General features: G+C 52.8%; 1 protein-coding gene across 1 annotated transcript in view; it reads left to right on the plus strand.

Moving 5' to 3' along the window:
• Positions 1–11,905: 11,905 nt before the first annotated feature.
• Positions 11,906–27,582, plus strand: part of NGFR (nerve growth factor receptor) — a 38,990-nt gene continuing 23,313 nt past the window's right edge. The window contains exons 1-3 of the mRNA XM_044999306.1: positions 11,906–12,041; positions 12,262–12,476; positions 20,890–21,031. Of these exons, the coding sequence (XP_044855241.1) occupies positions 11,987–12,041; positions 12,262–12,476; positions 20,890–21,031 (412 nt within the window). The 5' untranslated portion in view covers positions 11,906–11,986. The remainder of the gene's footprint in view (positions 12,042–12,261; positions 12,477–20,889; positions 21,032–27,582) is intronic.

Here is a 27,582-nt window from a genome sequence, read left to right on the forward strand (position 1 = left end):
CTCACCTTGGCAGTGAAAACAAGCCTGGTAAAGGGTACAGTCTGGAAATGGGAGGCTGAAAGCACAAATATGCACATTTCTTTCCACTTGGAGCAAAATCCCAGAGAGCTGTTGAGGAGGCTGTGTTGTCCAGTGGTTAGAGCAAAGGACTGGGAACCAGGAGGACTCTGAGTCATTCTTGGGTGCTTTGCTACCAAGGCGATCGGTGCCTTAGAAATATTACAGAGGAAGCCTCTGTGGTTCTGGCCACTAGACAGAGTAAAAGACAATTTGAAGCTGAGGGAGTTTGAAACTGGTTAGGTCACAATGGTGCACACCCCATTTGACACATGAGGAGGGTTACACTGATGTAGCTTTACTGGTGCACCTATCCCCTGTGAAGACAGGCCTTTCCCTTTCCCATTAAACGTAACCCAAGAACTAGGGGTCACCAATGACATTAAGAGGCAGCAGGCTTAAAACAAACAAAAGGAAGTACTTCTCCACATAAGGCACAGTCAACCTGTGGAACTCCTTGCCAGGGGATGTTGTGAAGGCCAAAACTATAATGGGCTTCGAATAAAAATTAGATAAGTTCATGGAGGATAGGTCCATCAATGGCTGTTAGCCTAGATGGCCAGAGATACAATCCATGCTCTGGGTGTCCCTAGTCTCTGATTGCCAGAAGATGGATGACAGGGGATGGATCACTTGATGATTGCCTCTGTTCACTGCCTCTGGGGCACCTGGCATTGGCCATTCTTGGAAGACAGGATACTGGGTTAGATGGACCATTGGTCTGACCCAGTATGGCCGCTCTTGTGCTCTTATGTGCTTATTAGATGGTAGAGACCCGCACTGGTCCCTGTGCAGGGTGGAAACCCCCTCTCCATCCTACCTGAAGATACTTCAGAGACAAAAGAGAACAGCATAGTAGAGAACAGAGCAAGCCGCACCTTGATCCCCAAACTGAAGGGACAATCAAGATTTCGAGCAAGTAACTCCAGAATAATGAATTCTACCCTGCCTTTCATCACAGGCTCTCTAAGTACTTTGCAAACCTGCATTCAGACTCCCAAGAGACCTGCAAGCAAGGCTAATATTATCCCCACTTTACAGACGGGGAAACCGTGACATGGAGAAGTTAGCAGCCAAAATGTCAAAAGTGGCCACTGATTTGTGGTCACAGCTTGAAACCCTTTTGGTCTGGCTTGCGGAGGCGCTGCCTCCCTCGACCTCCAGTTTGAGATGCGCTTGGCACACCTGAAAATCAGACCTCAAGGCACCTCCCATCAGGTGGGAAACTGAGGCCACCAAACTCAGAGGCCGCTATTGAAAAACGTAGCTGTGACTTGCCCAAAGTCACGAGCAGAACCCAGGAGTCCTGACTCCATGTCCAGCGCCTGCCCTTTTTTCCCTTCGTATCTAGGCAACAAAGGACCTGAAGTTCATTTCCTTCCACCAGCAGGATTCCTGGTCTATCAACAACATAAATGAATCAATCAGTTCCCAAAAGCGGGGCCGGCGAGAAGAGAGCCTGCCATGCCCTTGGCATGTGGAATCGATCAATACCTTAAATAGAAAAATATTGATAATGCAGTCTCCAAGCTGCTGCAGCAGACATATTTATGCCCCTAATTATACACACCATGAGGAACCTCCCCTGAATTTAGTATGTTTTTGATTTTTTTTTTAAACTCTTGTTGCTCGGGGCGGGGGGAGGGAGGGACTCATGTTCTCTTTTTATGTCTCTCTATTTTACCATTGTTCTATCCCGTCCATGGATCATCTTTCTTGGACACTGTGGTCCTAGCAGACCCCATCCTTGCTCCTTATAAGGAACTGAAGATTCATTTCATGCACTAAATGACTGCCCCTCCCGACCCCCCCGGCTGTGCTTTAGCGATGGATCTTCGTGAAAGGATGATTTACATGAAACAAAGGGAAAGACAGGAAGCCCTGAACTGAAGCGATTAACAAGTGAAAAGGGGGAAACATTAGGAGAAATGATAAGGCTGTCGAATGAGAACCTAAACTGGCCACTCTCACATTGATGGAAGTCAGAGTTAAGGGAATGTTAGACCCGTTTACCTCCCCAAAGTCATGGCCATGGGGTACAAATTGATCTCGCTCTTGTTTTTCATCGCATGATAGGTACCAGCGTGACTGAAGTCCTACATTTATCCCCAGAGAAGCAGCGAGACATCCCAAGATCCAGCACGTGGACCCACCTCTGCATCTCAGTCTTGATCTGCAGAGATCACCTCTAGAGGTGGGAGAGGATTCAGGTCTGCCTCTGCCTTATTCATGCAAATCCATCAATGTATAGGTGCTGGGATCCGGGCTGCTCCCTGATGCAGGGTGAGGTTTCCCCAGGCAGTGTAACCTCTCCACACAACCTTCCCCTTTGTACATGCAGCTGGAACCAGGGGCAGGAAAAGGCATGTCAGAGGTGGGAAGAGGTGTGTCGAGAGTGCTCTAAACTCTGGCTTTTCTGTGTTGCTGGACAGCTCCATTGGGAACCATTGGAGGCAGCGTAAATTAGACCAGCTCTTTATAACAGACAGACAGTCCCCAGCCAAGCCCAGAATCTGCTGAACTTTAAGCACATGCTTAAGTCCCACTGATTTCAACATGTGTAACTTATCAGGGCCTATATGTCATTATAAATTCCTTGAGCAATTCAGACTGTTCTGTACCTACAGCATGCAGTGTAGTTGTAGCTGTGTCAGTCCCAGGATATTAGAGACAGTGCGGGTGAGGTAATATCTTTTATTGGACCGACTTCTGTTGGCGAGCGAGACAAGAACAAAATAGATTCATCTAAAACATCAGGCAAAAAACCCTCGCAGGTTGTGACTTCAGAATGCAAATACTTGTGCTGCATAAATTGGAACGCTGCAGATTTTAGGATTTGTTTTATAAAAAGAGAAAACAAATAGGAGTTTTATTTTATTTTTATTTATTTTTTGCAAATTGTCACATCATAAAACACATTTCCATGAATAGTTTTTGTTGGTAGTTTATAGAAAACCAATATTTCTAAAACCTGCAATTTTTGTTGACATCTGCTTGGTCTTTATTAGAGCTAGATGAAACACTTCATGTGGAATGTTTTCCTTCTGGAAAATACGGATTTGTTAAAACCAAAGTTTTTGTGGGGAAAAATGATTCTCCACCTCCCTCCCCCGACCCGCCAATGTTGTATCCATGTTCCCAGGATATGAGAGACATGGTGGGTGAGGTAATATCTTTGTATTGGACCAGCTTCTGTTGGTGAAAGAGACAAGTTTAAACTGGTCCAATAAAGGATATTACCTCACCCCCTTGTCTCTCTATATTTCCAACATGAAATTCAAAACTGAAAGTTTTCACTTGTAATTTACTTCACGTGTTGTTTCTTTTTGGTTTAAATAGACCAAAGCAAACCAATGGTTTTAAACTAAGTCGATTTGGATCAAAATTGTGTCTTGAGTCAGGTTGAAACTTCCTCTGGGAAACCAAATTTTGAACAGCAACTTTTCATGGGGATAAAAACTGGATTTCCAACTAGCTGTTGTCTCCATTACTGATACATTTAATGAAATGACTGGCTGTAGACAGATACCAAAACAAAGTAGCAGACCATCGTCATTGAGTCTGCGTTTCTGAAAGTGGATGAAAATTCATCCAAAAGCATCAAAAATTAAATTTATTTCAACTCCTGTATGTCACAATAAAACTGGGTTTCTGCCTTTTTTTGTTTTGTTTTTTAAATTGGAACAGTTTAAAATTTGTTTTTTCAAATATATTCAGTTTAAATAAATCAGAAATCCTGTTTTTTACAATATAATTTGAAAATCAAGCATTTTAATGGAGTCAAGTATCAGAGGGGAAGCTATGTTAGTCTGGATCTGTAAAAGCAGCAAAGAGTCCTGTGGCACCTTATAGACTAACAGACGTATTGGAGCATGAGCTTTCGCGGGTGAATAAACACTTCGTCGGATGGATGATGTGCATCCGACGAAGTGGGTATTCACCCACAAAAGCTCATGCTTCAATACGTCTGTTAGTCTATAAGTTACCACAGGACATTTTAATGGAGTTATCTGATACCCTTGTACTGTATCTGGGAGCAGAATTTCATAGATTTGTACTTATTCTTTGCATTTAGTAAGTACCCGGGGACACCAGTCTTGCACCAGAACCTCAGTGTGCCAGACACTGTACAAATTCACACTCCCTCCTTGACAGGTTCATAATTTCAAAGTCAGAAAGAACTAATGCCTAATGCAGGCCAGAGGCAAATGCTTTAATTTCTTTTCTCTTGTTAGCCCAACAAGGCAGGGGCTTGACCCCAGGACCTTTAACACCAAAGATCAGCTTGCTACCACACGAGCTAAACCAATGAGTCTAAAGATGATGACTAATTTGGGGTACCTTAATGACTGGGGGCCCATTTAAGACACCTTGGGCCTGATTTCCCCCCCACCCAAAGTTTTCCATGACTTAGAAGCAGGGCCGGCTCCAGACCCCAGCGCGCCAAGCGCGCGCTTGGGGCGGCATTTTGCCAGGAGAGCGGCAGGCGGCTCCGGCGGACCTTCCGCAGTCATGCCTGCGGGAGGTCCACCGGAGCCGCGGGACAGGTGTGGCTGCCGCAGGTATGACTGCAGAGGGTCCGCTGGTCCCACGGCTCCGGGACCTCTGCTCCACCGGAGCCGCGGGACCAGCAGACCCTCCGTAGGCATGTCTGCAAGAGGTCCCCCGGAGCCGCAGGACCAGCGTGCTTGGGGTGGCCAAATTTCTAGAGCCGCCACTACTTAGAAGCACAAATCCCATTGACCTGTCTTCTGAAGTTATATAGGCCCAGATCCTCAAAGGCTTTTAGGTACCTAACTCCCATTGGTTTCAATAGGGGAGGAGAGCTAGACACCTGTCCCTTTATAGGATCTGGGCCCTAGGTGCTTTTGGAGATCCAGAGCTGAATTATTCTGTCCATAAATGGTCTCACTCTCCATTTTACATGTACAATCTCAATGAAGATGGAAGCGAACCTGATGCCAAGCAACCTGATTTCATTTCAGTCCCAGCTGTGCATACTAGTGTTATCTTTTTCCGTGTGTGTATGTATTATTTATTCATCATTATTTATAACTTACTGTAATGTGTTACCGTCTTTGTCGGGCCTGTAATTACCTATTGCTTTTGAGTAAAATCAATAAAAAGTTTGAAGGCAGGAATTCACACAGTGTTTAACGCTAGCTATTTCGGGGCGGGGGGCTCTGCGTTCACGTGGCACTCGTGCGTGGCGGGAGGAAAGTAGGCCAGTGTTTTACCCCTTGTTGGTGTCTGGAGATGGCTTGGATAAAAACTAAATTCAGAGAGAGAGACCGCTCTGATGAAAACTCGCTGCAGGCAGACCGTGCACTTCGGCTCCATCCTTGAGAAATGCTGAATAGAGCACTCTGTACATACAAAGCCCTGCCTAGGCACTGACTAATTCTTAGAAAACTCCTCTGAGGTAGGTGTCTGTGGGCTTTTCTACACGGGGAGTATTCCTGAATAGCTATTCCAGAATAAGGGGCTGTCCATAAATGATGTAACGCTTTAGGGGGGGTGGATGGGTCCTTAATTCTGGGTGTCTGTTTCAGTGTTGCGAGGGGGTGGATCGGTCTTGAAAATCACCAAAAAAAAAAAGGTAATGTAATTTATGGACAGACCCTAACTCCCCATGAGGCTGCTTTTTTCCAGAAGAAGAGACCCTTATTCCGAGTTAGTTTACCCTAATATTCTATACAACGCCATCGAAGAGTTGTTGTTGGGGTCCAAATTTTGCTCTGAATTACACTGAAAGCAATGGGATCACCCCAGATTTGAGCGGAACTGTCAGCAGGACAAAACCCAGCATCTGGCTGTCTTGCGTGCACACAAATGTAGCCACAATCTCCTGATGTGCATCTCTCTAACCATCCATTCTTCTGCGGTCTTTCTCCTCCCCTTTCTCACTGCTGTTTCATTCTCTCTCTGAACCCTGCCCTCTTATCCCCTCCCTGATGGATAAGTGCTGACTCAGTAGCTGATGAATTCAAAATGTGATGAGCCCCATACACACATCTTCCTGCTGCAGCACAGGGGGGCCCTGCAGCTGGATTGCCACCGCATGGCTGAGCTCAGCCCCTGACGCTCCTTCCTTGAAGCAGGCAGAATCTCTTTCTCTCTGCCTGCTTCTCCCCCGGGAAAGCTGGCTAGAAGTGACACATGGCTCATGTAAGATGAAGGAAGGGCTTCCCCTCCTGTTAGATCAACACACGCAGAGACACAGGCAGCCTAGCTGGCTCACTAGCTGCACAGCTGAGCTGCTCAGATTAGCGGAGTCGGTCACTAGGAAGCGTTTTATTCTTGCCTGGTAAAGGAATGTCCCAGCCCTGCTGTGAATTAGCCCAACTCAGCTCCCCTGAGCCAAACTCCCTCCTAAGGTTCAGGGTGTTACAAAACTGGGCCTGAATTTTGCCACTTGAACCCCTGTTGAATTTATATGGGACCAGCAACTTCCACCTCCCATACAACTGTGGATCGGCGTTCAGCACCTCCTGCCTGGGTTTTAGTCCTGCGCTGTCCCTAGAGCTAATTATTTAGATGTAAATGCCCATATATAAAGTTCTGGTGGGTTAACAATCACGTAGACCTGCAGTCCCATAAGGATGACTACCCAGTAGTATGAGAAAATCACAGGCAGGGACTAATGAGCTCAGTCAATCAATAAATCGAAGCAACAACAAAGCCCCTTTTGCCCTCAACTCCTTAGCAATGTCCTGCTAAAACCCTAGCAGATGGCTTTTTGCAGGATGCCCGGAAGGCCATCAGCTTGGCAGCTATTTCAGACCAAGGGCATGGAGCATGTTCGAGTCCCTCCTTCTCCAGCCCCCCTCTCTCCAGTGCTTCTGATGAGCTATCATGGGGCTGGAGGGATCCAGAATGGGGGGGGCCCACTACCGAACCCCTGAGAGATGGGGCTTGAGCAGATGGCTGGAGCATTTTAGCTGTGGCCTTTGAAGATGCACCACAGACCTGGGGAGAGCCGCATCTCTCTCGTCTATCAGCTTCCCTGACCCCACGGCAGTCTCCATATGGGTTCCTTCCTGACCCATTCTTGACTGCCCCAGCCCAAGGAGAGTCAGGAACAGGCAGTGAAGCTGCGGGTTCCGGGCACAGGAGGAGGGTAGTTGTGGGGGCAGGGAGGTGGGGGCAGGGCAGGGCTCACGCCAATGACTAGAAACTCTCCCTCTTTTTTAGAGGCCTCATCTCCTTGGAGACCAGATATGCTGGATCCTAAACTTTCCCCCTTGGACAGAGTCCCCTGGGTTCCCGCAGGACCCCAGGAAGTCAGCCAGGACCTGGGTGTTAACCCTTGGATGTCAGTCTCTTAAAGATCAAAGCCCTGAGGTTCCTTGGGGTCCAGACCCTCATCTCACCCCCACCCCAGCCATTAACTTCTGACCCCCTCCAGCCATTAGCTTCCATTGAGTGGTGCCCCTTGGCCTGTACGGGGAGCTTTGTCATGACACAGAGCCAGGAAGGGCTGCCACCCCCTGTGTGACAGCAAAGCACGTTATTCAGCAGCCCTAGCTAACGCAGTCATCAAAGGTGCCGAAGAAGGTTACCGTGGGAGCAGAAGTTTTGACTTACTTTAGCTGTCTCCCAACCCAACTGCAGCTACAACTCATCTGACCGGGTGTCTCTGTCTGCCTGACTCTGCTTTATACCACTATTATATATTCTTCCCCGCCCCCACGCAGGCCAATTGCTCCATCCGTGTCAGGCTGGTCGCTGAGGGCTGAGCAGAGAGCTGTACATGGGCCTAGGAAGAGGCATCGGGCTTTCGAGTATTGATTACCCCTGGAGGGCAGAGCCTATGGGGGTTGGCGGGAGGGGAGATCACAAATCTAACGGAAAGGGGCTCCTGCTTTCTGTCGAGTTCTGAGGCTCAAGCCCACAGCCTGTGAGCCGGGGCAGTCCGTGCCTGAGCGGGTGGGTTATTCGAGCTCAGAACCCCGGAGAGAAAGGTGTTAGCCCGAGGGTAATGGAGACAAGAGGCCCGGTCCTCCACGCGCTCACCCCAATGTAAGTCCCTTGACTCCTGATTTGCATGGGCGTGAGGTCCGAATCAGGCCCATGGGGTTTAGTTCCAGAACCCCTGACGTCGAGGGGTTTCCCTGTGATTTCCATTGTAATGTGGTCCGGATCCAGAGCTCCTTGCAGTGGCTTCTACGGCTGGGTCCCTCAGATTTGAAGGTCGGATTCAGAGGGGATGCGTCGATTACAGCTGGGGAAGTGGAAGTTCCATGTAACTTACACACTGTGGGGCTGGGAGGAGGTGGGAGTTAAGGGGAGGAAAGATAATTTAACTTACACCTTCCTGTCAGCTTCTTTCCCTAATGTGCTGCTCATCTCCAGCCCTGGAGCGTGTAAATTACACCGGCTTAGGTGCCTCCAGCCCCACCTTGCACATCACCTCTGCATGGGGGCCTCTGAGGATGCGGGGTTGTTTCAGGATCCGTGACACCTGGAGTCGATTTGTAAACTCCCAGGAGTTTGGAATGCCTTCCCAGGGAGCGGCAAGGGCCTTATGTATTACTGGAGACATGTGGATTTGCTTGGAGTGGGAAGCACAAGATGAGTCATCTCCTTGTTCTGGATCTCCCCCACTGAATCCACACCTCTCTGCCCTACAACCAGACACACCTCCCCATTGCAATCTTCTCTGCATTAGCAAAAGAAAAACTTGTTTTACCACCCACTGCTTCCAGCTCCGATGGTTTGATCCTTGAGTGGGCACTGGGCTCATGTCTCAAAGACCAGCTCTGCCAAGCGGATACTCAACTGAGGACCCTGCTCCCAACCTTCAGCCCGGGTAGATAATTGAGCGGAGCCAGCAAACCAAACTGCAGACCCTGCCCTGTGGTGGGATGCACTTGTGATGCTACGTCTGGCTGATGAAGAACAAACCGTATCCTTTGTTTAATTTTATTTGACTTGAGCGAAAGGCTGCGAAAGAGGGACTTTCCTAAAGATCCTTTGTAGCTGCTCATCAGAGCAGACTGAGCTGCCCAGAAGAATACAGCTGCCCCAGTCATGCTGTTTGACCCCATCTGCTTCGGCGGGTCGATAGCTCGCGTTTTGTGAGAGGAAACGCAGCCTGAACCAATCAATATGACAAAGTCCTTACTCCAGCAGCAGCATGAAGGCTGGCAATGGCAGGGAGGCAGCCCAGAGCCGTCTGCAGGGACGGACCACCTCTTCATTACAGTTAAGGAGAGGTATTTAACGTCTGGGCGAATGCCCAGTCGCTCTTAGCAAGGTGAAGCCAGTCACGCTGCATATTGCAGCCAGTTATAAACCAGTGCTATGGTCATCTGAAAAACACACCCGCAGTCATGCTACTGCCTTCAGTGGTGGGCCACGAAGATAGATTCAACTGGAGGCAGTTCAAAGGAGAGCGTCAAAAAAACAATCGGGGAGCTGCAGGGCTTGATTTGCGAGGAAAGATCAAAAGAATTTAAATATCTTGGCTCAGCAACTGCTCTGCAGGAACCTGGTATCCGCCTGCAAATATCGGAAGGGGGCGGAATGCATTGGGGTGGGTTTAACAAGGAGCGATGGGATGTGCAATTGGTAGGAAACCAGCGAAGGACGATAACTCGCACGTGATGGGATGCCTTTTAGGAATGGGATATCTGCATGCTGATGCCATGGGGCGGTGAAACAGCCTCCTGGAGAGATTGAAAACTAAACCGGGCAATGGACGGGAGACTAGATGGAGGAGGGGGAAACTCGTGCACCAGCTGGGGGTGGACCTGGGATGCCCAGCAGGTCTTTGCCGTCTTTAATTTCTATGGGCCACCCCCTCTGGTTCTCACTCAGGCAAAAATCCCACAGAACTCACCTACGTGTGGGAGGATTTGGCCTTCTTGGATGCCGCCAGGCTGTGCGTCGTGGCTGGAGAGCAGGACGGTATCTTAATTAAGGTCATTCTCCTCCTTTGGCTTGGCTTTTCATTCAGCCATTTACAGCGTACTCCAGAGCGGGGCCAGATCCTTAACTCTGCTTTCCTAGGCCAAAATCCTATTGCCTCCCAGTAAGGACTGGCGAGGATCGGGCACATAGGTTGGGGGTGCAGAAAGGAAGTCACAACGTTCCCCTCCCCCCCTTCCCCGCAACACACCCCCTTGAGTTTCACCCTGATTCTCCACTTTACATTAGGGATCAGTCTCACATTCTCCCTTGCCTTGCCCTGCCAGCTGGAGCCAGCTGAACTTAGAGAGCTCCTTGTCCCCGGGGGTGAGAGGACATTTCGGGAGGGGACAGGAACACCCAGTGTGTGCTGGCTAATTCTCAAACTGACATCCGTTACCAAAGCCACAGTGAAGGCCGGTAATGGTGTGATGAGCACCACAGAGAGCATTCGGCCCAAGTCATGCTCCGCTGAGTCATGCTAGATGTCAGCTCCCCGCTCTGAGGCGTAAGATTGCTGCTGAGATGGAGGAGAAGCAGCAATTTCAACTGCCTCCTCTCACAAGTGCACAATTCGCTAGTCAGCGGCCACAGGGTCAAGGCAGGGGAGGAAGCAAGACAGGGTTTTCTTTTGATAAACCCAAACTCTGAGGCAGAAGAGAAGAGCACCCAGCCAGCAGAAGGCTGCAGAAACCAGGTCTGTGCAAAGATGGGGGAACTTGCCGCGAATCAAGGAATCCACTCACCTTTTTCTTTCTTATTATGTGTATTATAATAGCACCTCCTGACCCCAACTGAATTCAAGGCACCTGTGTGCTAGGGGCTGTCCAAACCCATAGCAGCAGACTGCCTCTGCTCCAAAGAGCTGGCAATCCAAATAGACAAAGGGAGTGTTATATTGCTCCTGCTTTACAAATGGGGAAACTGAGGCAGCAGACCCTTGGAAATGAGCCCAGATCTCCTGCGCCCCACAGCAGTGTGGTAGCCCCAAGACCATCCTTCCTCGCTTGCAGTGAGGGACAAGGGGGATTTTACCTTAATAATAATGGCACTGCAGTGTTCTCCAGTGTAGTTACAATGTTTAATTAATACAGTACACTAATCTCTCTGGACACTATGGTAGCACTCTGATGAGACAGGATTCTTCTGATTCTCCCCTGCAGCATGGGCACTCTGACAAAGACTTTGGGCCCAGCGACCCTAATGCCAGCATCCCTGGCCAGTATAGGGGAATTGCTTGCCCCAGTAGAGGGCAATTCTCTGGAAGTTAGGAGCTGGGTAGTTCCTCCTCCGCCGCCGATGTATGGCCAGGGACTGGAGGGAAAAGGAATGTGACTGACTGGCAGTCCCTGGTTGATGTATCAGCCCCTGGGGCCGCTGCCAGCTGCAATCGTTTAGAGCAGCCTTCAAGCTGCTCTGAATTATGCCGCACGCCCCAGCTGCACACAGCTGGCCTAGATTCAGGAGGGGGGAAAAGACACTTCCTTGCTCCCCTCCCCCCCCCAAACTGTACTGGACACGTCTCAGCTGTAACGGAGGGTCTGGCCCAAACATTTTGGACCATTCTTGTAGAATAGCTTTTAAAGGAGGGACCCTGACGCCTTGCTGCATAACGGCAGCCTCCAGCATTCATTCCCCTCTGGGCAGCCCTCTCCCTACCAGCAACCTCTGACTTAAAAGAGGACCAACGGGATGGGCAGGCGAAAGGGGGAATTTCTCAGGCTGCCTCACCCAGGGGCATCACCCCGATGGAGGCTTCTCGGTGCTACTGCACTACAAATAAAGAATAAAATAGACAGGAGCAGAGATGGACGGATAGATGGGCGGAGGGGATGGATGTTGGGCTGTGGATGAGATGGATGGGTAGATAGATTTGGGGGGCGGGGGTATATACCGGAGGTGGATAATACAGAAGGACCCCAGTGAAACCAGTCCAGCCAGTTTATGAGAGTGTAGCACTTCTCCCGGAAACTCAGTCCAGTAAACTGTGTCTCATTCAGCTTTTCCAGGGCGATGAATGGCAGCTGGCGAAAGGGAAGGGAGCTGGAAGTTGCATTCTGGTTCTATTGCAGGTTTGTGTGATTCCCGGCTAAGTGTCTCCCAGGCTCCTTTCCAAAGAGTCTCTGGCTGAGCCGGCAGATGCCAGCTGTGTGTGTGTGTGTGTGTGTGTGTGTGATACTATTCCTGGGGGTGGAGGGAAAGGGGGGGCGCACAGGGAGGAGGGGCAGCTGCAGTGACTTGGATTTTTGAAAAGCCACTGGGAGGGCAGCATCGATCGTTTTCATAAAACAGGGCTGAGCTTCGGGCGCAGAGGCAGGTGCTGTCCCGCAGCCAGCCGGGCTGCGTCCTTCTTCCAACCTGAGCCCGCCGGGGAGCTGAGAGGCTGCGAGAAGCGCCTTCCCCCCCCCACCCCCCCGGCCGCTCGCTCTTGCCTTGTCGCGCACACGGGAAAGACCTTGGAGAAGAAGCCACCGATGCTGCTGCTGCTGCTGCTGCTGGTCCCGGGGGTGAGTGACCCTGCGGGCTCTGCCTGCGCCCCGAGCCCGGGGAAGGGGGGACCGTGCGCGCGGAGAGCCCCAGAGCAGGAGGCACCCCGGGGTGGAGGACGGGGAGGGAGGCAGAGGGGGGAGGGCCGGGCAGGGGTGGGGGGGGGGGGAAGCGGGGGGCAGGCGGGCGCAGGGAGAGAGGCGGCCAGTGTAGCGGGACGGGGGACGGGTGGCCGGGCACAGGCGGGACGGCGGGAGGAGGCAGCCGGATCTAGGGATGGAGACAAGGGGTGTAGCGGGTCAGAGGGGGCGGCTGGGCAGGAGGGGTGCGGGGGGTGCCCGGGCACAGGGCGGCAGGGGAGCGGTTAGCGGGGGAGGGGTGCGGAGGTATCCGGGGGGCAGGGGAGTGGTTAGCGGGGGAGGGGTGCCGGGGGTACCCAGGTATGGGGGGAAGGGGAGCGGTTAGCGGGGGAGGGGTGCAGAGGTATCCGGGGGGCAGAGGAGCGGTTAGCCAAGAGGGGGTGCGGGGGGTGCCCGGGCACAGAGGGACAGGGGAGCGGTTAGCGGGGGAGGGGTGCCGGGGGTACCCAGGTATGGGGAGAGGGGTGCAGAGGTATCCGGGGCGCAGGGGAGTGGTTACCCGAGAGAGGGGGCAGGTACCCGGGTACAAGGGACGGGGGGAGTGGTTAGCCAGGGGAAGGGGGTTTGGGGAGGGGTACCCGGGCCCGGGGGGTGGTTAGCCGAGGGGAGGGGTGCAGGGGTGGAGAATGGCCAGGCGGGAGGGGTGCAAAGCAGTGGGCAGCTGGGCAAAGGGGCGGGGGGGGTGTCACCCATCCCCCACCCCTTCCCTTCTCTTCCCTCCAGCCTATCCACCCACCCACCTCCTGAACCTCCCCCCCACGCCCCTTTCCAGACACTCCCCTTCCTCCCCCACACCCCATTCCCAGGGATAGGGGTGGGGGCAAAATCTCTCCCCCACCCCAGGAGTCTGCCTGAGCGTCATGGCAGGTTCCAATGTCCCTGCTCGGGGTGCTCTGGAGGCCACCCCCACCAGGGAGAGGGGAAGCCGCAGCCCAGGGAAGGTCTCAGCCTGCAGGCACCTTCCCACCACTGGCTCAGCTCAGCTAACCTCACCCTTAGCCTGGGTGGCAGCCCAAGCGCCCGGACCCCTGTGACCTTCACACATAGCAGAAGGGCCTAGCAGAGGGCCAGGGGTTTCTCCTCTAGTCTGGGGCCCCCTGGGGGGGCAGAAGAGGGCATCTACCCCCCCTGAGATCTGGGCTCCCACCTGAGCAGGAGCTGCAGGATCAGAGAGAAATTATGCTTTTTTTTTTTGCTAAAGTGCCCCCTCCTCCACCCTCCCAGGGTTCTTGGGGGGCACCAGCCATTACAATACGATAGGGGGCAACCGTTAAAAGCGTTGCACAGGGGAGAGTGCGAAAGGCCAATGAAATATTCACAAGCCAAAGGCAGTGACCGAGCAGAAGAAAAGGCTCCTAGACAGAGGTAAATGATAGATCCCAGGGACAGAGGAATTGCTAGCCCTACTCAGATCCACAGCCTGGGCAGGAGTGGATGTTTGTGTGGATAGCAGGAATATCCAGAGTTATGAGAGTTACTGCTGGGCACATTTTGGAGGGGATTTTAACCCTCATGCTTCAGGGCTTGAGCCAACCTCATTTATTTAAAGCCATTTTGCGCCAGTGAGAAGTGCCTCCTCAGCTCACAACTTGATCTACAGAGCAGATGTAGGCCAGGCACCCCCCAACGCTCTCCCTGCTCAGCCGTGATCCGGAGGGATCACCTCTAGGGCTCAGAGAGGAGTTCATTTGCACCCTTGATTCTCTGCTGAGACAGCCAGCCAAGCGGGGTGAGGGGCAGGCAGCAGTGGACTGCAATGAGAACATCGGCCCCTAGAAGTTAGAGAGACACCCATCAGCTCACTTCACGCAGGCCACCGAACAGAGGGCAACAACTTCCAGTCATCCCCGAGCTGCGCTGGATCAGAACCGCTTACTTAGTGCCGAAAATCTCAGTGTCCCATTACCAACCCCAAGCAGCAGATCAACTCCTTGGGAGGACTAGGAAGGGCAGGGCAGCTCATCTGCTCTTTGGTTTGGTTCTCAAGTGGCAGGATCCAGAGAGGAACTGCCCATGTGGTGCTGCGACTTGCGAATGACCCAGGCTGTAGAATTCAGATGCAGATTTCAGATGTCCCCAAAATGGGGGGGGGGGGTTGTTCTGAGCTGGCATTTTGGTTCCGCTGGTTGTGGACAGTGAGGCGAGTAGCCATGGAACGTGCCAAGGCTGCGGGGCAGTACGGCTCCAGGATTTGGGGCCCATCTCCAGGTCAAGGTCTGTTCAGGATGAAATCTTTTTCATGCCAGAGATTTACTGGTAATGTGCCCTGTTACCATGTCCTATGTATATTCGGGAGTTAATGATCAATCATCCTCTTCCTTAAAAAAACAAAACACACACCCCACCCATACACCAGCACAACTTAAAAAGCAATTAAAAGCTCACGGAGGTGTCACTCTCCCCTTCTTGTTCCAGCTGTCAAAATGCTTTATGGGGTTAATACCTGTGGCTTTGTCAACAGGAGTTGTGTTAATAACATGCACATTTTGCTGGACTAATGTAGACCATGTGCCCTCCCATAAATGTGTTAATCTTTATGGGAGTTTTCAGGGCTCAGGACCCGGAGCGGAAAGGGAAACGCAGGCTGGCGGGGAGGGTGGATTCTGGAACCTGGGAATGGAAGTTATATTTTCCACACCATTTAGTAGCACTGAGGGGAGGGATTGCCAAGGAGCAGGGGGCATTGCTCATTTCTTCTTACCTTCCCTGGCAAGAATTACAACAGAGGATGCGGAGTGCGGGCTGCCAGTCGGTGGCCCTCCCCGGCAATCAGATTGCGAGGGCCTGGCCATATCTCACAGCTGCTCCTCTCCAAGCAGGGGGCACTGCAGGGAGTACTGGTGGCAGGAAAGCCTGTATGTATATTTCCCTTCCAGCTTCTAGGAAACCCTGGCAGAGGCTGGGGTGAGAGCCTGGCTCTTGGTAACCCACTTCCTCCAGTCCCAGCCGGCCTGAGCAGACTGGGGCCGAGAGCACAGCTGCCGTGGTCCCATTCGTTCCCGGAGCTATTCATAGTAAGAAATGCGAGCAGCTGGTTTGTCACCCCAGTCCCAGCCTCCGGCAAGAGGCGTCACTGCCGGAAAGGCTGCAGGACAAGTAACTGAATGGTGACCCAAGTGCTGCAGTTCTTGCTCCTCTCAGCAGGGGTCACTGTGGGGTGATGCAGGAGGTGAATGGGGTGAGCAGATGTCTCCATTTTATAGGGACAGTCCCGATATTTGGGGCCTTTTCTTATATAAGGACCGATTACCCCTCCCCCATCCCAATTTTTCACACTTTCTGTCTGGTCACCCTAGAGGTGAGCTGGGTGTGATGGCGCTTAAAGCAATTTTGTTTGGAGTCATTTGGGAATTTGACTCCCCACCCCTGTTGTAGGCCAAAAGCCTAATGGGGAGAAATGGGGAAATTGGTCAAAACTCTTTGGTGGAAATTTACCAGTTTTAATGAAACGTTCACCAGGCAGATTCCTTGGGTCAGGATGGAATTTCTGAGCAAAACAAAAGCAAGCCCCTTGCCATGTGATAGCTCAGTGGTTAGGGCACCCAGCTGGGGTGCAGGGGGTGACCCAGGTTCAGATCAGGTTGAGGGAGGCTGCCTCTGAAGCTGGTGGAGCCAGGCAGAAGAAAGCCTTGAGTCAGGGTGTCTCACCTCCCTAGTCACAGGGCCCTGGGCTTTTCTCTCTCTCATGTTTTGTGGACAGTTTCGAAAGGTTTCGGTTTCATTCCGAGGCGGAACGTAAACACGTTTTGAAACCTCGACATTTTTCGCCAAATGGAGTGATTGTCTCCCGGCCGCCCTCATTGAACTCTTATCTTCTTCCAGCAGGGGGCGCTGTCGGACGATGTGAGGGTGCTGGCGGTGGAAGGGGGACCCCACAGCTTTTCCACTCCCAACCTCACCCAGCAGAGATGCCCTAGAGCAGGGTTTCTCAGCCCGTGGGGCAGCACCCGACACTAGGTCGCCAGACCGTTTCAAAGGGCAGCTCCTGTGCCACGGGGCGGCTGGGCTCGCCTCCCCGCAGCCTCCGGAGTCCCCCATGAGCCATGGAGTCCCCCATGAGCCAGGGCACAACTCCACTCACACCAACTTGGTCCAGTTTGGGGGCAAACCTGAGCAGCGCTGCAGCCCTGCAGGTTGCAATGCCCGGAGCGGAGAGCCAAGCCCAGCCAGCCCCACAGCACAGGAGCTGCAGGAGCCGCCACCGTGGGGTGAGTGCCGGGCAGGACCCAACCCTCGCAGGGGGCAGGATCCGACCGAAACCACCCCAGGGCCTCCACCCCCAGACTATTTACTGGACCGCGAAAGGCCAGAAGAGTTTACAAATGGGTCCTGAGCCCAGGGCCACCCAGGGTGGGGGGGGGGCAAGTGGGGCAATTTGCCCCAGGCCCCGCAGGCCCAGTGGTGGTCCGGGTCTTTGGCGGCATTTCGGCGGTGGGGGGGCCCTTCAGTCGCTCCGGGCCTTCGGCGGCATTTCGGCAGCGGGGGGCCCTTCAGTCGCTCCAGATCTTCGGCGGCATTTCGGCGGCGGGGGACCCTTCAGTCGCTCCAGATCTTCGGCGGCATTTCGGCGGCGGGGGGCCCTTCAGTGCTGCCGAAGACACGGAGCGACTGAAGGGCCCTCCACCACCAAAATGCCTCCAAAGACCTGGACTGCCGCCGGGTGAGTACAAGCGCCGCAGCTCCCCCGATTTGCCCCAGGCCCCCCGAATCCTCTGGGCGGCCCTGCCTGACCCCAAAACCTTTGAGAACCACGGCCCTAAAATAATGATACAGGAGCCTGTGAGGAGCTTGCAGTTACTATTTTGCTTGCCAGGGACCCTTCTTAGCCTGGAGGTGCCGGCTGGAGCATGAAGCCCCATCTCTTGGGGTCACTGGTGCGATGCAACGTTTACAATGTGTGCCCTGCAAAGAAAAACCTGCCGCACCGAGCATCAGAGCCTGGCTCAACTGACTCGAGTTCGTGGGGCTTGGGCTGCGGGACTAGAAATAGCCGTGTGGGCGTTCAGGATCGGGCTGGTGGGCAGACTCTGAGCCGCCCCCTTCGCAGAGTTTCAAAGCCCAGGGTCCAGCCCGAGCAACAACGCCTACGCTGCTGCTGTGAGCCCCATGAGCCGGAGTCACTTGATCCAGCCTCCGAGGCTTGGTGCCATCGGTCTTTTAGTGCAGTCGTGCCCAGAGAGAGTCACCCCAGGGCCCTCGCTAGTTAACTGTGCTGCCAGACGCAGCGCCAGTGCCCACATGCGCTCAAGCACTGGGTAATTGGAGCCCTTTGTCATTCAGACGCCTGTCACTGGCGCTCCCTTGTCTAACGCCAGCATCTGTAATAGACAGAGCACAGAGTTTATCAAGTGGACGCTGAGGGAAGTGCCCACTGTGCAGGGAGCTGAGCTGGTTTGCGAAGGCACTGGGCTCCTTAGCCCCCCAGCTTGTGTGGCAAGGGGTGTGCGGGCAAAAGAAATTGTCGGGAAAGCGTCTTCCCTGCCTCGGTTTTTCTTTTCCTGGCAGGGTTTGTTTTGAGGGATGCTTTTTTCAATGCTGTATTTTCATTTCTGGTATGAATTGTATTGCTCATGAAAGGCGCAGTAGGGAGATGCTGCTTTACAGTCCTGATGGGCTCGATAACTGTCCCAGACACTTCCCCGGCACAAGAGTAAACCTACTTGTTAGAGGCTGATACTATGGAAGTCAAGAGGGAGTGTGATGGTGAAAAACCAGGAGCTCCTCTCCCGGATGCTGGGAACGTGGGTAGGACTGGGATTCCTTCCGGTGATGCTCTCCCTAGACTCTGCTCCGTCTTGTGTAGCTGCTTCTGGCTATTGGTGGCAGATAAATGTGAATTTCCTAGGTTTGCTGGCAGGAAGGAAGAACTTTTTCTCTCTTCCAATTCCACTTAGCTATTCCTCCCACACTCTACCTGCTGCTGCTGGAGAGGTCAGATTTCTGCTACTCTCCCCCTCTCCAAGTGCCATACTTTGACTCTTGCTTCATGAATAACTCCAATGCTTTCTTGTGCTGCTGCCCAGAGCAGCAGACTAAAACTGACATGATTCTTGCTCCCAGAGGCCGTGAAACTGACCAGCTTGTAGGTTTCATTCTGCTGCTGTTTGAAGATGCGTGAGCAGCAGGAGGCTATCTGTCTGCAGACTCAGGAAGACAGTGCTGCATCCATTCCCATTTCAGAAACCTAAAAGCTAGAAACAGAATTATTTTTTTTTAAAAAGAGAATCTTAAATTGCGTAGAGATTGATGATTTATGTCTCTCGTCATCATCACTCCCATAACCGCATTGGTCGTTGGGGCACCATCATTGATAAGCAATCAACCAATTGTCTTCTCCCCTGATGATTGTGTGTCAGTGCTTGAGTCTCCACAAAGTCCATTCCTGTCCACTCTTTTATCTTGTCAATCCATCTCTTCTGTCTACCTCTTCTCTTCCTCTGTACTGTCCCTTGGAGGATGATCTTGGATAGGCCAGATGATCTTGTTATATGGCCATACCACTTCAGCTTGTGCTTCTTCACGGTCGTCAGGAGGTCTTCATATGACCCAGCGTATTGGGTAATAATGTTACGGACCTCTTCATTAGTGACGTGGTCGAAGTAGGAGATGGTTATCAAGGGATTATTTCAGAGTATTATGAGTTGGAGCCATGCTCCACGTCGCCATTACTTCCTGTTTTAGTCAATGGAAGCTTCCCTGCTCCACTCTGTTGTGATGCAGTTGAATAAAGTAGCAAGTTCCCAGCCTGCAGTGCTGTGAGCAGATGTATTTTTGTTGCACTGAGTGGTCGCTTTTCGAAAATACCCCACCCCCAGGAAATGTTTCCCATTCAGCACTAGCCAAGAGGATTGTTCAAGTATAGCTCTGTTTATGGATGGCCCTGCGGGACCACTGCTCAGGACAAGGAGATAGGTATTTCAGTCTCTCTCTCCCATGTATTCCTGGGCCTTTCTGTTGAGACCGTAGACACGGTCGGCAGTTAGCACCAGTGGCGGTTGGTTTGTGACGTGCAGAATGGAAAGTGGCGTGATGCTGCCAAGCTCATTTCATACAGAATGCCAAACAACCGCCAGATAGTAGCACCTTTTGGTCCCTGCCTGGGTTAGATTTGCACTGGGGCCCAGAGCCTCAAAAGTATTTAGGCGCCCAACTCCCATTGGTGGAAGGTTCTGAATCTCGTTACCATGCCCTGAGCCATCCAATCCTCCCCTTCTTCTTTTTGTTACCACAGCTCATACAAACCTGCGGGATCCTTCTACCAACGAGCATTGCAGCAGGGAAAAAATAATAGCCTCTGCACAGCGTAACCTTTGCCGACACTCAGCCGCTAGCTGTCTCTTCTAGGGAAGCAGATGCCGCGTTGCTAGGGAAGGTGCTTTGCAGCGAGAAGCACTTTGTGAAGTTAAAGCACCCAGCCCTCCCACGTCTCAGGAAGATTGGCCTCGCTCATCTGCCATTTACCAAACCCCCATGATGCATGTGCAGCTCTGTCCTAACCGCACAACTTGTGGCGTGTTATTGCTTTCATATGCCGGGGCAGGGTTTATTTAGAAAGCAAATACAGTATTGTTGCATCCATTAGACGGTGATGCAGCTGAATCCCTCGGCACCATAATTACCAAGCACTTCAAAGCGTGTGCTTCCATTATCAGTCCTCGGAATTCAAGTCCTGGAGCTCAAGTAAACCATGGTGCACTAGGTGTAGGGTGACCAGATGTTCCGATTTTATAGGGACAGTCCCGATAGTTGGGGTTTTGTCTTATACAGGTGCCTATTACCCCCCATCCCCGTCCCAATTTTTCACACAGTTTTGGTCACCCTAACTAGGCGAGGGTTTGGGATAGTAGTGCTTTGAGATCCTTTGGTGAAAGGCTCTAGAAGAGTGCGACTAAGGAGTGCAATAGGCACCCAGAAGAACCCAGCCCCTCTCCTCCTCGTCCCCCCCGATGTGCTGTGCTGGTGGAAGCCTGAATCCAGGCATTTGGGTTGCTCTCCTAGCTGATGTCACTCTAATGCTTTTGGGGAATGGGAATCTGGGGGAGGTGGAGGGGAGGAACGACACTGTTTAATCCCTTTCTTCTCCCAAGTCTTTGATGTTAATAATAGTTGGTAGGTGAGCTCATCTTAAGCCCAGATGTTTCCAATCACGTGCCTTTTAGGCGGGGGGCGTTTGATCACGCTGGACACCCCTCCTGCTGGTGGGACTGAATGTAGTTAGTTTCTTAGTTTCTCACCCACCCCACCCGCCCAGCAAAGAGACCGACCCGCTCACTCTGTTTCCCTCCCGTGGCAGGGGCCGGCATGGGCCGCGAAGGAGAAGTGTCTCACCAAGAAGTACACCGTCAGCGGGGAGTGCTGCAAACCCTGCAACCTGGGAGAAGGGGTAGCCCAGCCCTGTGGGGCGAATCAGACGGTCTGTGAGCCATGCCTGGACAGTAAGTAGCTTGTCCTCGATGTCACCCCCGCCGCGAGCTTTGGGGGTGGGTGGAAACCGCCTGCTGCCTACTGCACTGGGGATAAAGCTGGGGGGGAGGGAGATTCCAGTAGAGGGGGGAGATGGCTGGGTTGAAAAGTCATTGCGTGTGTATTGACTACAATACAGGGTGCACCTAGAAAAAAATGGGTCTCCCCTTTGCTCTGTCCTCCCTTTTGGTACAGTCCTCACTCGGGTATCGGCTTGCGCCCGATCTAGCCAATTGCTCTCACCTGCAATTTCTAATGTGCCCGTTACTACGGTATCTGGTCTCCCTTTATATCAATTAAACCCATTAGCTCCCGCAGCAGGTGGGATATAACAAACAGAACACACACTCCACAAACACGCCAGCTACTGTCACTGAAGCCTGTCAACTGAAGTTGGCCAGGGTGGCCTCGGCGTCTGATCAGCCAGCTCCCAGTCTGCACGTACCAACTAACTTGCACATCCAAACGCAAAGGGGTTGATGGGCTTTCTCCCCCCGAGCCCTCCTCTGAGATCCCGGCCCTGTGCGTTTCCTTCTACTGTCATTCCCTGCTTCCTTGGGGTCCCTATTCCTCTCCACACCCACTCGGCCCCGACCCCTGGGCTTGCACCGGCTGATGGCAGTTCCTTGGTCCTCTCAGACGTTTGGGAAATGATCTCTCTCTTGCTTAGCTGTACGGGCTGCCCAGTGGGATGTTTTCCAATGAGCCCCCCTGTGTCTTTTACAGTATAATAAAAAAGTGGTATTAGACTGACCCTTTAGCAGGGGATGAGAACAAGGTAGCCTCAGTAGGACAAGGAAACTGGCTGTTATATCACGGATGGATGAAGGTGTTTTGTCACCGTCGGATGCTTCATAGGCTCCCGGTAGAGTATGTGTGCTAGTGATCTGGGTGCACACGTAGTGATGAAATGATTCAGCGCCCAATCCTCCACCACCAGGGCAACTTGCCTTCCAAATATTTACTATGGCAGGAGAGTGCCGAAATGCTGCTGGTTCCAACTGTTTGCAGTGAAATCCGCCCAAGCCAAAACACGGTGGCGAAGGGCTGCGTGATGCTTTGTTTCATAATTATTATTATTTTGACCCAGAGCAAAACTGAAAATGCTGTGGGGGGGAGAAGACATCTCTGAGGGCCAGGCTGGGGCGGGATAGCTCAGTGGTTTGAGTATTGGCCTGCTAAATGCAGCGTTGTGAGCTCAATCTCTAAGGGGGACATCTGGGGCAAAAATCAGTACTTGGTCCTGCTAGTGAAGGCAGGGGGCTGGACTCAATGACCTTTCAAGGTCCCTTCCAGTTCTAGGAGATAGGTATATCTCCAATTATTATAAGGCTTCCCCTGTGGAGGAGAGATTCTTGGGGCAGGTGTCTCCTGAAAACAGTTTTTGGAAGAGAGAGGACTGGTGGAGGAAAGGGTGCTGACCGGGAGGGGGCTCTGGGCAGGTGATCTGGCTCCATGGCCAGTCACAGCTCTGCAGCACACCAGCTAAAAATATCAACCTTCCTTCAAAATCAATGAATGCCACTTAACCTCGGAGTGAACGGCAGTAAGGACTCTGGATATTGAATACCAGCCCCGCTGTCTGACCTTGGAGGAGACGCGTGTTAACGCTGTGCAAAGCAGCTTCTACCAGGGCGCAAACCCTGCCCTGAGAATAGGCTGGTAACTCTCTGCAGCATTCTCTTTAGGTCTCTCACCGGGTAACTCCCTGAGCAGGGATTCCATATTGATGCGCCTTTACAATCACACAGAGCACATGCTGGGTGAATCAGGTCCCAGGGAGACATGCCAGCTCTTCATTCCAGAAGGAAATCTGGCTTGGGAAGAAGATAAAATAATTCCCACCCGGGTAATGGAGGGAGTGCGTATACTGTAAATGTTGAGTGGACGTGAATGGGCGTGCACGTGTCCTTGGATCACACTTGTTTGTGCAGGCAGATGGGTGTATCATGACTGTGGCTCTGTGCTTGCACAAGTGTGTGTTGTGCCCCCACCTTTCGTGGCTGGTTCCCTGAGGATAACAGCCTACTACTGCCGCTGGTTAGTGATGTTGCTCCGTTAGCTCAAGTCTGTGCTATGGAGCTACAGGTTAACCACTCCTGGGGGTGGCTCCATGTGCAAGTGTTGGTATGCTGTCTCTGTGGACCGTAGCTGTGTTTGTGGCGTGCATGCTGTTAGCTTTTCCATGCAGCGGCAGCTTTGTGCGTGCGGCGTGCTGAATGCCAGGCTCCCAGACTCTTTCACAGATGTCGGTATTAATCCTCATGGACACATGTTCGCTCTCCACTCTCGGCTTTCGAGTCGTTTCCAGCCTCACAATCCCAGAGTGGAGGCATGGCATTTTTCTGCAACCGCCCCATCCTTCCGGCTGGGACGCATTCTCCCTGTGGGATGGAGCCATTCCAGTTCCAGGGAATGTGTGCAGCGGGGGGTGGGGGAATTAAGAGAGCAGGATCAGAACTCGGATGCAGCACTAGAGCGACTGGGAGGTGGCTGCATCTGTCCATTAATCTGCACGTGGGTGGCTGTGTTTATAAATACATGTGTTTCTGTTTTATGTGCCCAGCTGACCTTGACGTGTCTTTGTATTGCATTAGCCCCAGGCTGGAGTGTGTATTTCCATCCTGCTGCTAGGACTCAGGATTAAAGGTTGGGTTTGGTCTCTGCTTTGTCACCCTGGGGAACTGAGCTATGCAACCAATCATGCATCAACAGGGTCTTGAGATGTCTCCTTCCCCCTATCCCTGTGCCACAAAGTAATCCAGAGGCAGGAGTGGCTCGGGGTAGAGGGACTGTATGGTCTAGATCAGAGGGTCTCAACCTTTTTCTTTCTGAAGCTCCCCCAATATGCTATAAAAATTCCATGGCCCACCGGTGCTGCCACAACTGGTTTTCTGCACATAAAAGCCAGGGCCGGCGTTAGCGGGTAGCAAGCAGGGCAATTGCCTGGGGCCGCTTGCCACAGGGGCCACCATGAAGCTAAGTTGCTCAGGCTTCAGCCCCAGGTGGTGGAGCTCGGGGCAGCGGGGCTTCGGCTTTCTGCCCTGGGCTCCAGTGAGTCTAACACTGGCCCGGCTTGGCGGACCCCCTGAAACCTGCTCGCAGCCCCCAGGGGGCCCCGGACCTCTGGTTGAGAACAGCTGATCTAAATAGGGCAGCAGGCTGGAAAATAGGAGCTCTGGGTTCTAGTCTGACTCTGCCACTGACCGGCTGGGTGCCCGTAGGCAAGTCACGTCGCCGCTCCGTGCCTCAGTTTCCCCACCCTTTGTTTGACTTGTCTGTTTAGACTGTAAAATCTTCAGGGCACGGATTGTCTCTTACTATGTGTTTGTCCAGCCCCTAACACAATGGGGCTACTTCTATGGAAAAAACTAAGATGAGAAAAGCTATATAGAATAATCGTGCGGTTGCCGGTCATTACATGATGGAGCCCTCTGATAATCCAGCCCCGCCATTTGGCCCAGGTGACCGCCCACGCTCGCGGATTCCTCCTATGCCGCCTGAAAAGCCTTTCCTTTGATTTGCTCTTGACTCGCCGGCCTCGTTTAATTGCACCCGATTCGACAACAGCAAGGCGCAAAAGCCCATCCGTGCAAAACTCAGTCTGTGCAGGAGGAGAAGAAAGCATCACTGGCCGCTGGGGTGGGGGGGTGGGGAAACCAGGTCTCCTTTCATGTTGAAGTTCAACCTGAGTCCTGCATTAGCCCAACCGGCTTCATTCCCCCTCCCACCGACAGCTTCTCCCGACCGCTGTCTCATGATTTATTTATTCATCTCCTCAACATCCATCGTTACATGGGGGCCTGTTGGATTCTCAGCTGTAATTGTTCAGCTCGCATACCCTGCTGCCACTGAAAATGTGCCCACTCAGCCGATATGCTTTTCCGGTCCAGCTCCCCGTTCTAATGGCAGCCATCAATAATTCAGAATAATGTAAGGAATTAACCCAGGTTAATGGGAGCTGTGCACTTCAGCGTCTGACTGGGAACTTCTCAGAAAGGCACAGGAGGTGGGCGGGGGGGAGGGAGGAGCGGGATGGGTGAGAGGGAGAGAGAGAGCACAGATCTTTGTGCCCAGCTGGTGATGGGGTGGGGGTGGGGGGTCATGGGGGTCAGGGCCTGAATAAAATAGATTGGGGAGGTCTGATCTCCGTTCTGTGTTCAGTTACGACCGTGAAATTGGCGGCCGCGGGAGGAGCCAAGAAAGCAGAGGTGGGCAGAGAAGAGAGAGCTGCTGCTGGGATGGAAAGCTGAAAACAACAGATTTAGGAGGAGGAGAAGAATGCTCCCCCGCCCCAGCACACCCACATCCACTCCTTGAGGGGCTAAAGGGTCGGAGGAGTGCCTCCTGGACAGGCTGGGACTGAACTGAGCCAGAGAGGATGGGAGTGTGGCGAATGGGAACCCCATGGGGTGCCAGGGTGTGTGTTTGGGGGGTGCTCTCGGCCACAAAGCAGAGGATGGAAGCATCTTTCAAGGGCCAGCAGGGGGCGGTAGTCGTCCCCCCCACCCCGGGCAGCACACGGTACAGCAGGAGAGGACGGTGCGGAGAATGGCAATACCTGGCCGCTGCCAGCAGGGTGGTGCATGGACAGCCTGGCAGACGAGGCTGTGCCAAGGAGGTGGAAAGATTGGCAACATCCCCCTGGCGCGCTCACCTTTCTGGATGCTCTTACCGCCGCCAGAAGCACCCTCGTCACCGGCACCAATGTTTTCCCTTAATAGCGATCAACTGCTTTGGGCCACATGGGGAGCCCTCTGCCTTTCATCGCTAGCAGCAGCAGCCTCCCGGTGATTCTTCCACCCCGAGAACTGATGCTGCTGAATTATTGCGGACGCTGCCTAAAATAGCGAACCATGGCTGCTTTCCGCCCCTCTGAACCGGCGTGCTGTCCTGCCGAAAGAAAAGCCCTCCGGCTGCACGGAGATGGAGCCGCGGGGCTTGACCGGCTGCCATCCATTCCCAGACCTCTTGGTGGATGGCCGGGACAGCGCCAAGCTAGTCAGTATGGCCGAGGACCCTCAAAGGTGCCTAACTCCCATTGGACCTGGGCCCAAACACCAAAGCCTGGTAGACACTACGGAAGGTCACCGTGTTCTGTTTATTGACATGATGCAGACCCTGGGGACGAGGAGGGGGCTACACGGCCTGTTAAATTCAGTCCAGTGGCACGTCTGTGCAAGGAAAGATCAGCTTGTGATAAAGTCACCAGTCTGGGACTCATGTCACCTACGAATCACACACCTACGCGGGTCAACGTGGAGTCTCTGGCTACCATTGTCTTCTCCTGCAAGGCAATACACATCCTACCACGGAAGACATGTCTACCACTCCCTGCCAATACAGCATCATGCCACAAGCCCGTGATCTAGCCACCTCTCCTTCAAGGCCACACAGTCCTGCCAGGCAGCCTCGGCTAGCCAGAACTCATTGCTTGGCACTGACTATCTTGCCAGCTCTTGCCCTGTATCGAGTCTTCCACATTTGGTTGAGCTTATGGGAAAAGGCTGGGGTGAGCCCATGTTCAGATCTCCTGGCCAGTCTGGTTACTGAGAGAGACAACTCTGGTGGATGATCTCCTAGCGATGGATGAACAGGCAGGACTGAGGCCATTAGATTTGTCAGCCGCCTTTAACCCCATTGACCATGAGGTGTCACTGAGCGAGGTTGGTTCACAAGGTGCTCTCCATGAAGGCTCCGGACCTTTGGAGTTCACTTCCTGCCAGCCTTCCGGGGCCTACCTTTTCTCCTGGCTGGTGAGGAGATGAGCAGTTGGTAGGGATGGGTGAGACTCTGGGGAACGTGTGTGATATGGTGCTTATGTTGTCGTGGGGTGGTTTGATTTGCTCGGTGGGAAATGACGGGTCTGTTTCTTTATTTTTTTAAAAGATTGTCAAGGGCACTGGATGGGCAGCTGCCTTCTCGAGAGGAAGGGTGGCCGAGTGGTTAGGACACAGGACTAGGGAGACCTGGATTCAAGTCCAGAACTTTGGGCCTGTCACTTGGCCTCAGTTCTCCTCTGTACCATGCACAGCCTCACCAGTGGCGTGAGGCTCGGTACATTAGAGATGGTGAGGTTATAAGGTAACATGGCAATGGGGCCTCTTTAGCTAGATGATAGTGCATACAAATCCCAACAGATGCAGCCCCACTCCTGGGCCTTTATTCATAGAGGTTCGGCCAGAAAAGGCCAGTCTGGCCTCCTGCCCAACACAAGCCAGCGAACCTCATGCAGGAATTCCTGCATCCAGCGAATAATTTCTGTTCTAGTTTCATAGGGGAGAGGGCAGGATGTGTCATCGCACAGCGATCTGGCTTGTTCCTCTTCTCCCTTAGTTCTCAGCCCATGATCTAGCCGCCTCCTGTCTCCTCCTGTGACCCCACCATGACCCCCAAGTCTCCTTACTTCAATGCCCCACGCTCTGCACTGGTAAGAAAGGCTCAAAGACCACAGCCCCCCTCAACAGCTCATTTCGAATGAAGCTGGAGTCAGATCCTGGCTCTGCCACAGACTCCCTGTCTG

This window comes from Mauremys mutica, chromosome 25 (assembly GCF_020497125.1).
Source record: "Mauremys mutica isolate MM-2020 ecotype Southern chromosome 25, ASM2049712v1, whole genome shotgun sequence".
In the NCBI taxonomy this organism is placed as follows: domain Eukaryota; kingdom Metazoa; phylum Chordata; order Testudines; family Geoemydidae; genus Mauremys; species Mauremys mutica.